The 13,863-nt window shown below is 48.7% G+C and overlaps 1 protein-coding gene across 8 annotated transcripts in view; it reads right to left on the bottom strand.

The window, feature by feature from the left end:
- Positions 1–910: 910 nt before the first annotated feature.
- IL1RAP (interleukin 1 receptor accessory protein) overlaps positions 911–13,863 on the bottom strand; it is a 45,788-nt gene continuing 32,835 nt past the window's right edge. For 7 of the 8 annotated variants that reach the window (XM_080603761.1, XM_080603764.1, XM_080603762.1 and 4 more), the window contains exons 9-11: positions 12,367–12,516; positions 11,559–11,702; positions 5,115–8,412 (exon numbers count right to left, since the gene is read on the bottom strand). In XM_080603761.1, coding sequence (XP_080459887.1) covers positions 8,060–8,412; positions 11,559–11,702; positions 12,367–12,516 — 647 coding nt within the window. In that variant the 3' untranslated portion in view covers positions 5,115–8,059. Of the gene's footprint in view, positions 2,214–5,114; positions 8,413–11,558; positions 11,703–12,366; positions 12,517–13,863 lie in introns of those variants that run through there. The other variant, XM_080603768.1, reaches the window with a different exon arrangement.

Genomic DNA, 13,863 nt, shown 5'->3' with positions numbered 1-13,863 from the left:
TTGTATCTTGTAGCTTCTGTGTTCAGCTCTACCAGACTCACTGACAATCTAGTTGTGGACAACCAGAAACATTTAACCAATTAATGTGATTTTGATAACTTCTCACAAAGCATTCTGCAACTTATCAACTCACCTTCCAAATATCTCATTCCCCCTCTTCCTATTAGATCACCCAGAATGGCTGTGTATGGACAAAACTTCTAAGCCTTTTAAAATGCATCTGTCTGAACTTACAGAGAAATCCATGTCTGGAGAGTGTGCGGGAGTTTGAATTTCTGAGCTGGTAGGGTTTGGTGTTTGTTTTTTTTTTTTTTCCTTATTTTATGTAGATTGACTCAGCACCAGGTTTTTGGTTTCCATTTGCTCAGTCTGCTGCAGCAGAGCTGTTAGGATTCAGCTCACAGAAACTTGTAATGGGAGAGCCATCAGCTTTGCTTGATCTCAGAGAGAAAGGGCAGAAAAAGTCGAGGCACTGCTGGGGAAGAGGCGAAGGAAGGAAAGCGATGTATGAATTATACCTGGGCTTCAGCACTGTCAACACGGGTGAAACGTGGCTCTAAGTGAATTGCTCCAGCAATTCTACAAGGGCTGCAGCTGAGGATGTCAAATAAGGGTCTGTCCTGGGAGCCACAGACACTGTACCCTGAGGGCTCAGCTCATATTTCCAAGGTAGGAAAAAAAATAGTACAAACCTGAGAGGCAGCAACCAGAAGCTGGCCATGCAGCTGACAGAACAAATTCATCACTGGGGAAGCCAGAAGGGGACCGAGCCCAGGAGCAGACTGGAGGCACTGGGATCAGGGGGGACCTCAACCAGAGTAGGGAAATCACCTCCCAGGCACTGTCTGGTGAGCAAGACTCCAGCATTTACCTGTTCCCGAGACTGTACACTTAACAACAGCAAGTTAAAGAACTCTGTTTTATTTAGAGAGGAGGAACTTAAAGGTTTTGACCAAGTTCTTTTAAACCACAGTGGATAAAGCACCATGCTGCATGGTACACTCCTGCGCAGCTGGGGCTCCTGATGAACTCAATTTGCAAAGTTTTGTTCTTATTTTGCAAGCCTCCACCTTTCCCAGACATTCCCACCAGGTGCACTGCTTCTGTGTCCATCCCTGCATCCCCGTACCCTTGCTTCCCTCCCACCCCGCCGGCGGGCCCTGCCCTCCCAGCAGCAGCCCTGCAGCCAACAAGACCACAGCTGGGGAAAAGAAACACCGGGGAGATGCTCAGGTGTGTTCAGCTCATGTTTGCCGTGTGAATTAAGCAGGACCCAGCAACACAGGCAGCACCCAGCCGCTGCTCTGTGCGTTGTCGCAGGTCCCTGGCTCAGATCGGCAGCAGCGAGACACCCCAGATGCTGCTGCAGTCCCCTGTGCCTGGTGGTGAGTGAGGCGAAGCAGAAAGACGCCAAGTCAGCCTGCAATACTGCAAAAACGTCTGATACAGTGAATTTCTGCCGTGGGCCCACCGCCTGTGGTGCCACCGAGCGCTGCCCCTTGGCTAGAGGACGTAGAAGTCGTTGTTGTTCGACAGGTCGCTGTACTGGCAGAGCGCGAGAGCAGGAGCCTGTGCGGGCGGGGGCTCAGGGCGACTGCTGCCCGGCCCCCCCTGTACCCCGGGCTTGCAGATCTGGGTCTCCCACCAGGGCTCTGCCACCGCCCGGTGCTTGCGCTTCAGTCTGCTGCCGCCATCACAGTAGGTCCCACAGCACCGGCAGGTCAAGAAGTGCTTGGCTCGGTGCTTGGCCTTCGGCGTGGAGGCCGCAGCCCTCCCCTGGGGCGCAAGGCCTGCGACCGTGGCACCCAGCGGCTCAGGCCGGCCTTTCAACCGGCTCCTTCTCCTCTGGACAGGGTCCGGGCTGATGTCGGACTGCGAGGAGCAGCTCTCGTTCCAGCCGGAGCCAGCACTCAGGCTCCGCAGGGGCAGGGCGAGCCGCAGGGCCTTCCAGAAGTGGGAGCCCGAGCGCTTGGACTTCTCCCCCTTCCAGGTGACGAAGGAGACGGACTCCTTCAGCTGGAGGATGCTGGGGTGGGTGCACTGCAGCGGCCTGTATTCCACCACGATGAGCTTGGTGGCGATGGCATTCTGGCACATGATGCCGAGCTTGAACTCCAGGAGGCTGATGCTCTTCTCCGTCAGGTAATCGGGACTCAGGACCACGATCATCCTGCGGCTCCTCTGAATGAAGTCGAACACTGCTTCAGTGGTATCTAAGAGCACAAGGGCGAGGAATTGGGGTGCACAGGGGTAGGGGAGTGGGAAGAGAAAAGCCAAAGGAAGCTGTTTGACGGCAAACCTGCACAGACACCCCCTCCCCTTCCCACTGAGGGGAGCCTGGCACAAACCCAGTGGATTTCCACTTGCCCACACTCCTGCCAGCCGGGACTGCAGGAGCAGTATCAGCGTTTTTGCTTTGCAGTTAGCTTTTGAGAAGGCTGAAGTGGTAAATGAGAGGCCAGGAACAGCAGGATAAGCCAGGACCATACTCCAACTTCAGCACCGCACGGCACCACCACTGCCAGGGAAGGGCAGGAGCTTGCTAAAAGACAGGTCTTGGCTGGGGACCACCTGCCCACAACTCGGGCAGCCCTTTGCATCAAAGAGAAGCAATTGCCCCGTTGTGCCACTGCTCATGCTGCCGAGGTGGAGATCCACCTCCCTCTCATGCTGCTCATCCAGAAACAGAAGCCTCCAAATTTAGAAAGAGGAAAATGCCGGCTTTAAACATCTGCATTAGTTCCCCAAGTGTGATGGGGGGTGTATGAAAATACTGTCCTCCAAAACATTTCTTGGGGCTGGTTGCAGATCGTAAAGCTCAGCAAGATGCTTGGCTGGAAGGGTGCCAGGCAAGAGCAGCATCTCTTTAATTATGAACATTGAAAAGCAGCAAACCCAAAGGATGTCCTTGGGCTTCTATCTATGGCTTGGGATGTGGTGAGCATATTGAAGGTGTCATGGCTAATGGGTGAGTGGCGGAAAGGATGGGAATTAATAAGGCTGTGGCACTTAGCAAATTAACTCCGGCTGATTAACAGAACGGTGAAACTTTAAAAGATAAGAGGTGGAAAGGCCACCCACTTACTGCATGCGGGGGCCTGAGATAGGGGCACCTGAGGACAAGGCGGTGCTGGAGCAGGGCAGGGTGAGAGCGCCTCGGGAAGAGCTGCGGCGGGGAGGAGAGCTGGCACTGCTGCTGCTGCTAAAGCAGCAGAGGAGCTAGGCAAAGGCAGGCAGAGGAATCTCAGCAGCACCCAGCTCCCTTCTGCGAGCTGAGATTTATACACATAAAAATACCGCTCCTTCCATGTGGTGGCAATGCCTTTATTCTTGCAGCCCTTGGCCGTCTGTATCCTTACCTCATAGCTGAAGGTGCACTGCGTTGCACCTGAATGCATCTTATTTTAACACTCTACAAAGGAATACTTTTTCAAAGACGTGACTAGCTGTAAAACACATTGTCCCTAGATTATGTGGGGACCAAAGACTTGGGCTATGAAAAATGATTGAAAAATTAATATCCTTCTGGAGAAAGTAGGGCACTGTTTGGTTCTTTAATATAACACTGGAATTTGAATCAAACTATTTGGATTATTATTTTCTTGTGTAAAAGGTTTGAGGGATTTTCCCCCTCCACACACACAAGTACAGGAAAACACTGATTCATTGAAACCAGAAGTAGATGATAAAGTCAGTTCTGTCAGAACTGTAACTGAAAGACGTGAAGCACTCTAAACACCCTATTTCAAAGGCACAAAGAATTGGCAGCAATCTCCCAATTTACTGAGTCCAGGCTTCATTCAAACCTTTCTGTAACTGATTGAGATCTATTTTGAAATCAGCCAAGCTTCAGCATCTTCTGAAAGAAAAAGCACCTTTGCTGGCTTGAAAGGTCTTTCTTTTTGAAACCAGAATCACAGAATCACAGAGGGATGTAGGCAGGAGCAGCCCCTGGGAGGTCACCTCTTCTACCCGCCTGCTCATAAAGAACAGGTTCAGTTAATGTGAATGACTACAAAACTGCTGAAATGAAATATTTTGATTGAGCTGACTGTGAAGGTTTCCTTTTTACCAGTTTAAGATTTGCAGCCTTTTCAGACTCAATGTTTTCTGGCAGCATAGACATTCAAATCCCTAAAGATATGTTTTATTCCAGAGAATGGGATGCCTTTAGATGTGGCTGACCAGGGCAGTTTGGGATGTTCAGATTACAGTGTAATCCCAGCTCACAAAAACCATTGGGTGGCCATCTCACAGCATGCAGGCAGGGCGGTTCCTGCCAGTGTCACCTTCAGCACTGCACGGGACAGATAGGAAAAATGCCGCAGGGCTCCAGGTAACAACAGAGCTGGAAATCCAATACTCTTGGCTATCTGCTCTCACTAAAAAATTTCCATCTTTACTACACAGTTATGAAGGACTTTGCGTATTTCTGTGGGATTGTGTCTGCACACCCCCAAGATGTAAAAGAGAATGTCAAGTCCCACAGAGTTGTCCCAGCCTAATAAAAGCTGTGGGGTCACAGACACCACACCCCATAGACCCCAAATCCTTAGATCATCACAAATATTTGTTTTGCTGGTGGTCTGAAAGTTCAGGGCTCTTTCTGAACTTACCTGGTAGCATATGGTCAAGGGAAAAAGCTAAAAAATTGATTGGATAATAAAAAAATAAAAATAAATTCTCAACACCTTTTCTAGCCAACTACCTGGAAGGTGACGGGCAAAGAAGCCTAAGACTCAGTTTGATTTCAGTACTCAGGGCAGATTTTCAAAACTCTGGCTCATGGCTTACTCCCTCAAGCAAAGGGATGACGTTTCCTTCCCATTTTCCTATCTTGTGATTGTTCTTTGGTTCAGAGGCTTTCTGTGTGTGAATGTTGACTGCTGGGTGATATTTGAATGCTGTATGCCTCCACATTTCTGCCTTTGCAGCAGTGGTAATGCCTAAGGATCTGTACAGGTACATCATGAAACAGCCAGGAAAATCCCCCCTCTAAGGCAGCATCCCCAAATGGTGTTGATGCTGGGACTACACACAGTCATCCTTCTTTCACACCCATTTGCAGACGTGATGGGGGGGGGGAATGATACTCATGAGAAATGCACAAGGACTGAAATGCAAAAGTGAAAATGTTTTATTGAAAAGCAAAATAAAATAATACTGACACTTCACAGACCAAATAACACAAAGGCAAAAACGTACAGGAAAGAGAAGGGAAAACTCTGGAACAGCTGTAAGACATCAAATGGCATGGGGAGATAAATATTCTTTCCAATTCATGCAATGCTGTTGCCTCATGAAATAACAATGAGGAGCTTTGTATGAGCTGCATATTGATAAATGTTAGGTCACAGCAGGGAGACGCAAGCAGATGAATCAACTGAAACTGGACAGAGGCTGCAACGGAAGCCTCACACGGAAGCCACAGGTGGCACTGGATGGAATGGTTGGGTGTACCTGAGGGGCGTTTTCAGATCAACATTACAACAGGGACTGGGGTCTATCCCTGGCCTGGCAGCTCCCAGCGAAGCCCACGGTGATGCTCCTGGGGCAGCAGCACCAGAACCAGCGCTCCTCAGGCCCCCTCCCACCACTGCATCTTCTGCCTGGTGGATGCTCTGCGGACGTCTCTCAGTAATCCTCTTCTGGGGTTGCAGTGGCACCAAAAGGCACTGCTATGAATGCCAGGAAGAGACCTAGCCCATTGCTTATTTGGAAAACTGAACAAAATCAGCATAATAAATGAAGTGGATTTTATTTCCTAAAATAATCAGACCTACTGAAACATCAGCAGATCTCTTGGTACCTCAGCCAAAAGCGTGGTGTGATGTGGTGAGGTCTGGGATGTTAATTGAATTTACGCATATTTTTGAGTTAATTTTTTAACAATCAAACTGGAATCTAACGCAGTCCTGCTTTGGCCTCAGGGCCTTCCCTCTGCCTGCAGATCTGGCATCTGATTACAAGGACGCTGAAATCACTGAAGCAAAGGGGAAGCTGGGCAAAATAATGCTGTTGCAAAGGCTTCTCAAAGCTTAGCATGGCCCTGGGTGGTACTTCATCCAAATGAAGCTTTCTGGAGTGTGGGAAGCAGCTCTGCCCCTCCACAGACAGCCTCAGGAAAAGGCTCACTGACAGCAAAGCTTTGATGCGCTCTGAGCAGACGAGGAGCTCCACAACATGTAGTGAGGCTGACTGCAATTTTTCACTTGCTTAAAGCAAAGCTTATTTGGGGGTGGAGGAGAAGAGTGGGTAAGGGATGGAGAGGGAAGTGAGAAGAAATTGCTACGTGTTCCACGTTTGTACAGTACCTTCCCCAATGACATGGGCAGCTGGGGCTGCCAGCTGCCCCAACATACTTATTATTAATCACAAGATGCTATGAGCAGAGCGTTTTGCTGATGTCAGGACTCAGACCCACACCATTGAGGTTGGGCTGCTCACCAGGACGCCCTCAAACCCCACTGAGTGAATAGTGCATAGACTCCACATCATAGTGCTTTTTAATGCCATTCACAATGGCTATACTTCACCTGCTGGACACCAGCAGAGTGAAAGCATGAGTCAGAGGTGACTCAGGAGTAACCATTATCTACAAAAGATAAGCATGCACGTAGCGTGCGTAGTGCTGAATTCCACAATTAAGTGGGAAGGCCCTTGGATGGGGAGCTACAGGAGTGCAGGCACCCCTGGAGCTTGTAGTATTATGTGAATACGTTGTGAACAACAGTACCAGTCAATGCCAGGGTCCCACTGTGCTTTGGTCTGTCCTACAAGGGAGGGGACACCCCCATCCTTGCTTTGAAAGGCCTGGCGGCTGGGGGTTAACTCACCACGTCTTTTCCCATGCCTGCTGCCTTCTGTTGAAGCAAGGACTGGTACTCAGTGGTTTCCATTTTGTGCAAAGGTTGCAGAAACTGAGATACATGCTCTGTTCTGCAACTCTGGTTTGGAAACAAGACAGGTGGAGGTTCTGTAAAACCAAGGCTAGTTTAAACCTCAGCCCCAAATGATGAACAGTGATGCTGTTCACACCTGGGCAGGGCATGCCAAGTCTTAGCCAGCTGGACAGGGCCTTCAGTAAGCTCAAATAAGTTTGCAGGGCTCCCTGGGGAGTTGGGCTTATATCCAGTGTCATCCCAGAGTCCTCAGCAGCACCCTACACAATGCTTTCCCCCAGCCAGAAGCTCAAAGACAGCAGGCAGGTTCAGTAGTATATCGGGGATCCTTGCAGTGCTTGTGAAGTCCCTGAGTTTACGCTACAAAGAAGCATCTCTCAGACATGCTCCATGGCCTGTGCTAACGAGAGATTGTCCCTGGATTATGAGCATTACAGCCCTGAAGGATTTAGGATACTTGGAAGACTGCAGTGCCCTAGAGATGGCCCACTTGTTAGTAGAAATGCTACAATACAAAAAGCACCTAGCAGAGCTTTTAAAAAAAAATTGCTACTGTATCAGCAATTTCACATTGCCAAACTACCTGAATGCATCTGCTCCTATAAAAATGCAGGGGAAAAAACATGAGGAGCCTTAAGAGTTTATGCTTTCCCCACCAAAGCAGAAATCTGTGGCCCTACCACAATCAGGACTAGAGGGCAGGGACACACATGAAAGGCTCTATTTTGGAGACACTAGTTAAGTTGCACCCCATGCTCTGCTATGGGGACCAACAATCAGGAAGGAGCAAAGCAGCCCTGCACTAGAAGCTAAGGAATGCCCAAGAGGAACAGGGTGGAAGAGTACTGGCCTGCAAAAATGCCATGCTACCACAAGGTGCTAGCTGCACCCCACCCCAAGAGCCCAAATTCAGACTGAGACCAGGGATTGTGCAGGGATTGCACACAAAGGTGTGCCATTTGCAGAGAGGTGGTGTGTGCAGTCTGGTCTTTCTACTGCCAGGGCAGTAGAAAAGCTGCAGAGAAGCATAACCATCTTCTGAAATGCCCAGGACCTTTTTTTTTTTGCCTTTCATGGCAAAACCTGAGCTCCTTCCCACCCCCCAGCCTAACTTTTTTTTTGTTTTGTGTTGTTTTTTGTTTGCTTTTTTGATGGTGTCAAACATATGAGGGGTCTTTCCCATGAAGGCTTGAACTTGTAGCAATTTTTTTTACTGGCATTTCCACCTGCAGCTGCTTCCAGAACCTGACCTTTGGGAACTTGGATTTCTCGCCTTTCCATTTAATGATAGTCAAGGCTGCCTTGGCCTGCTTCAGCTCCTTCACTGTGCTCTTCTTGATGGCTTTGTACTGCACTAGAATGACTTTGATGTTGCCCTTGGAGGCCATATTCTCTAGACCAGCCTTGAGCTCCAGCAGGGCCTGTGTCCCCTGTGAGACGTAGTTGGGGCTCAGGACAACAAGCAGGCGTTGGCTTTTCTGGATGAAGCTCAGGGTTTCATCTGTGACAACTGGGAGAAAGAAATATCAAGGTGGTTAGTGACGGCTGAGAACACACTGCTGACCTGGAATCACGCTAGCAGATCTCTCTTGAAGAGGACAAAATCCCTCAGAGGCTCTCTCCAGAGATTACGCTGGTGTTTCCCAGTCCTACAAGGGATTTCAGGTAGGTCCCTCCTACCCCATGGCTGGCACCCCCTGCCCACAGAGGGACATCTATTCCCAGCCCCAGACTGCCTGCAGATGTGTTTCTTCTTCGCCATGTCCTACAGAGGAAGTGCCTGATGTAGCTACATCTGGAAGGTGCTGTTCTGGCAGCACCTGATGCTACAGGGATGCCATCTGGCATGAGAGCTTTGGAGGGTCAGATTTAGCTTTGGTCTAGGGACAGTGGGAAAAGAGGCTCCATGGAGCAAAGCAGGAGAATCACCAGATGGACAACACAGGACCTCAAGTAAAAGACTCGACCTGAACAGGCACCAGGAAGCCAGCATGCCTGCACTTATCAGGAAGATGTCCAGAATGACTCAGGGTAATAGGGTAATCCCTTTGCTCCTCTCGCCTCAGTTTCCCACACCAAATACGTACAATAAGTACCTACACTCACCCTAAGCAGCCTCAAAGGTTAATTTACTTTGGCAATATTGTCATCCTAACTAGTGATACTCATCCAGCTGTTCCTGCTGTTGTCATTGATGAAACCAGATTTGAGTGTTTCTAAGAGTGACAAGTAAAATATTCAGAGGACTTTTAATGAAGTTTTAATGAAGTGTCCAAAAAATGACAGCCTCAGAGCATGACATGGTAACTGTATCCTCTTTGATTTTCTAAAACCTGCAGGTAAATTGTCCTTAGACACCTTTCTGTAATTAATGTGAAAATCCTTTGCAAGTGTGAATTCCAGTGCTCACACGCTCTGCTGCAGGATCTCCCACACTTCATTGACAAGGGAATGCTCTTGACTGGTCAGAAAATACAACGGAGAATAAAACAATACTGACAGGCAACTTCATTTAGCTGTCAAGCACATTTGATTAATTCCTGTCAGCAAACTCAGAGGATAATCCATCTCCCACTGTTTCTCCATCAAGGACAACATAACTCTACCTATGACACAGATGTACACTCCAGAGGCATGACACCAGCTGCCAAAAGCTATTTCCTGGCCTGCCGTGCTTCTTCAAGAAGATTAATCAAATCCCAGCTCAGAAGCAACAGGGAAGCCCCAGCAGTGTTGCATACAGAGCAAGGACGAGCCACCACAGCCGAGCTGGGGAGTGCTGGTTCGTGGAGCTCTCTGTATTGAGGCCAGCAGCACGCGCTGGGTGATGGTGAAGGCAAGGGGGCCCAGAAGAGCTGTGCTGGGAGGAAAACGAGACTGTCCAAAGGGAAAGGATGGAAAGAAGTGGAAGAGTGGAACAGAAAGGACGTGGATGTCTTGAGGAACAACTAGTGGGAATAAGTCTGTCTGCTCAGCCAGCAGTGGATCTGCAAAACCCAGAGAAACCATCAGGCTGCCTGGTACAGCGTCTCTCCCTTTCGCAATCCCATGTCTGTGCACAAGGGAAGAAGCACCAGACTAGCATCTGTCCATTCTGCCTTCCTAATGATCTGGCAAACCTTTCATGTCAAGTAGTGTCCAGCATTTACTCAACTATTGATCATTTACAGTACAAGGTAAAGTGTCCTTCTTGCAATCCCCCCTTCAGCAGCCCTGCTCTGGGGTTTTGTCATGCCAGAACTGCTGCTCCCCAGGCCTCTGCTGCGAGCAGCCAGCAGCAAGGAGCACAGTTTGGTGGGCAATGCTGAGGGCAGCAGGGCTACAGACAGCACCGCTAACAGGCAACATTTGCAGCACTCCCAGAAGACTTGCAAACTAAAGTTTCTTTGTGCAGCTGGTGAATACACTTCTGGCATACAGCAATCTTGCATAGCAGAGAGGTAGAATAAACTCTGTCAGTGCCAGATTAACCAGCCTTGGGTGTGAGAGCTTGCAAACCTGCCCTGAGCCTGGAACAAGCATCGAGAGCCTGGGGGGTGACCTGCCACCTCATCCAGGTGCTCTCTAGAGTGAGCACCCTCAGGATTACAGCTGCCTCCCTTCCCGCTGAGGCACCTGTACTTAACTGCCCTCAAACTTAGAGGTGCTGTGCCCTGGCAGTGATCTAGGAGAAAGAAGAAAGGACCTCAAACTGCTTCTGCTCTGTCTCACAGCTGTGCTAGGATTCTGCCAATCCACCCTGCCCTTTCCAGAAGAGGCTCTAACAGACTCGGTCTGCACAGGTTCTGACCATTGGGGTCCAAACCCAAGGCCCATGAATTCAAAGGTTCTGCACTGACAATAGCTCAGTCTTTGAAATCTTAGTAGGCATCAGGGCTCATACATCCAACCCCTTGCTCTGGGGGGTTGTAATGGTATGTTTATCTGGAGAGCTTCACAAAGTTCCATTCCTGGTGACTCCTGTATCCCTTTAGCATACACTGTCTAAAACCTTAGTGCATGATTTAGCTTGAGACAACAAAATAAAACACTCCATCTTAATGAAGAGATGAGTGTCACTACATGCAAAGTATTCTTAACCATAGCAACTAATTTTACGCTATGTTAGACACAGACATTCTAATTAACAAGGGTGAGTGGGAGGCCTCCTGGGAGGGCACATTATCTTCTCACTGATGCTGGAACAGTGCTCCCCACACCTCCCTGAAGCGAACACTCCTGGTTTTTACAGGTGCTCACCAACACCCTACGCGAGCTACCAGTCTGGCCCAGGATCACATTCCCCTCTCTTTTCTTTCTAGCCTTGACTTTGTTCCCCCTTTCTTAAGACAACTCAGAGGTTTTCTGTGAAGGTCAGTGGACTGGTTCTTTCATGTTGATAGATTGACAGCTCCTGCACATCACTTCTGGAGAGAGCAACTGAAACAATCAACATACACCACTTTCACATAGAAGCCTTTCTGGTGGCTTGGAGCACCTGATGTTGTAATGTGAAGCAAAAACATTAGAAGATACCAACAAGAGATTGTTCTCAGAGATGGGGAAAAAATATAGAAGTTAGTATGGAAAGACCAACTCCTATCAATTTTCAGTACCTTAAAGACGAATAAAGAAGAGAGGATGTGCATGGAGCACAGCCCCCTGTGAAATACTCACTTCCCCCAGGGAGGCTGTCTCTGTCGAAGATACACAGCTTGTACCCAAACTCGTTCTCCAAGACTCCCCGCAGCGTCAGCAGCACAAATTCCTCCTCCTCCGCATTGCGTGCATAGGACACATACACATCGTACTCCTTCCCGTCTGAGCGTTGGGAATGCAGGGAAACACAAACAGCAGAGAGACACTTGTGATACTGTGCATGCTGAGCCTTTGACTTGCTTCAGAGGAAAAGCAAATACAAAGGCTCACTTTGAGCCGAGGTACACATCAATTTCCATAGCTATGAGACAGCAGTGCTGCCTTTGACTGCTCACCCTGAGCATGTCGGCATCCAGACACCATTGGGTTGCTGTAGGCACCAGACTGCAGCAATCTGACTACCCCATTCTGTCCAGCATCCTTGTCTTCTTTCACCTCTGACACTGCTTCCTCCCATTGCTGCCTACTTATATGGGCAATCCCACCAGACAGGCTTGCACCCTGCCTATGCTCTGAGAGCCACAACACCCCCTTGGCAGGTTCACACAGCAAGCAGTGGGTCCTCAAACACCCTACTCATCCTACAGGGGAAGGAATCCCAGCTCAGAGTCTCTTAAGATGGATTCCTGGTAGCACAAGGAAGCTGTGGAAAAACTGAAGGCAGATGAGTGATTTCCAGACCCTGTACTTCAGGTGTTTAATTATCTCATCCTTCTGGATGCCTTCCTACATTTTAAAGTGATTTGCTCCCGATTCATGAATCCCTACATAAGGGTCACTAGAGAAACCAGGGAATTACTTACTTTGTAAGCCCTTAACTTCTTACCTAGAACCGTTTCATCTGTTCCAAAATGAGCCCGATAGAAGAGGACCATTTCCAGCCAGTAGACGTGATAGACAACGATCAGCACAACAACGAGCAGGATGGTTGCTCCCAGTCCACAGGCCAGCTCCACGGTGTACTTCGGTGCTATAACTGGGTTCAAAACAAAAGAACAGGTCTGATTTACCAAGCAGGCTGGGCCCTCAGCTAAGTAGGAACAAGCTTGTATCACATGTAGCCAAAACACTGGCCCTTCAGAGGAATATGGCCAAGCCAAGGCTTTTCTGGCAGGATACGCCGTGGCTGGCCACCCAGGTGTCCCCACTCTGGGTTACCAGGTCTGGTTGGGCTAGCAGGGCAAGTCAAAGCAGCACAGGCTGGGCTTCTGCCTCTGAGCACAACCCTGGGAGCAGCTGGATGGTAGAATGACCTGTACATGGACATCACCTGTACAGTCCAACGACAGCTCATACAGCTCATGCACATGATCCTCTGAGCGTGAGGATATGCAGCTTCTAAGGGCAACAGAACTGCACTTACTTCTAGGAGAGCCAGCTAAAGCTCATCTGCAGCAAAATAAAGGCAATGGCCATCACTTTCCCTCCCCATCACACGTACACAGTTGTCGTGTCTTGTCCCTGACTGATAGCAAGGATATAAACTAGCCACAACTGATTGTTTCCAGTCAGGAAAGGAGAATCAGAGTTCATACCAAAAAAGATTAAACGTTTGCCCACAGGTTGTCCTGTTTGTTTGCATCGAGCCACAAGATCACAGCCCTCCCCTGCCCACCCCCAACTCATACAGCATCTGTCATGCCACTGCTGTTTCTTTATATTAAGGGCATAAAATAAAACTGTATCCCTGGGCAACTCAAGTTCATATGGTGATTCAGGTGGCAGCTCACATGCACACTGACAAACTGGATGATAGAAGAACAGCAGTGAGTACAAACATCACATTCGAAGATTAAGTTTCTAATAAGACTTAATTACCAGCGAGAAAACACAAGGAATTTAACAAGTTTCATAAGGTGATGAGCAAAAGTGCATGAGGATGAAAGGGAAAGCATCCGGAAAAATCAGGAAACATATATAACCTAATGTAATAAAATAGCTGGAGCCAAAATATATAGCAACTTGCTAGAAACTGGAAGGCAAGTGGTAAGGGGTTAGGTTCTAGACTGCTTGGCAGCATTCCTATGTACAGTGGGGTGGATGGTCTGCAGTGAGCTTAGCTTAAGATTGTTCTGCCAACAGTGGTCACAGCTGGTCCTTGCAATTTGCTGTGGAACAAAGAAGAAAGGAGGTGTGGTGAGTAACAAGGTCTGCTCAGAACAAACCCACTCAACTGCTGCAGGAGCAGCAGAAGCATATGGAGGAAGAGAGAAGATAGTGCAGATCAGTCCACTAGAAACAGCATTTAGGCACTGCTGTATACAGAAAGAATTTGAAGGCTCTAGAATTATTTCTGCTACATGTACCAATATTGTCATCCCAG

This window comes from Anser brachyrhynchus, assembly GCF_964034855.1.
Source record: "Anser brachyrhynchus genome assembly, chromosome: 9".
Taxonomy (NCBI): domain Eukaryota; kingdom Metazoa; phylum Chordata; class Aves; order Anseriformes; family Anatidae; genus Anser; species Anser brachyrhynchus.
The sequence above is the reverse complement of the archived record's forward strand: the minus strand, read 5'-3'. Positions and strand labels throughout refer to the sequence as shown.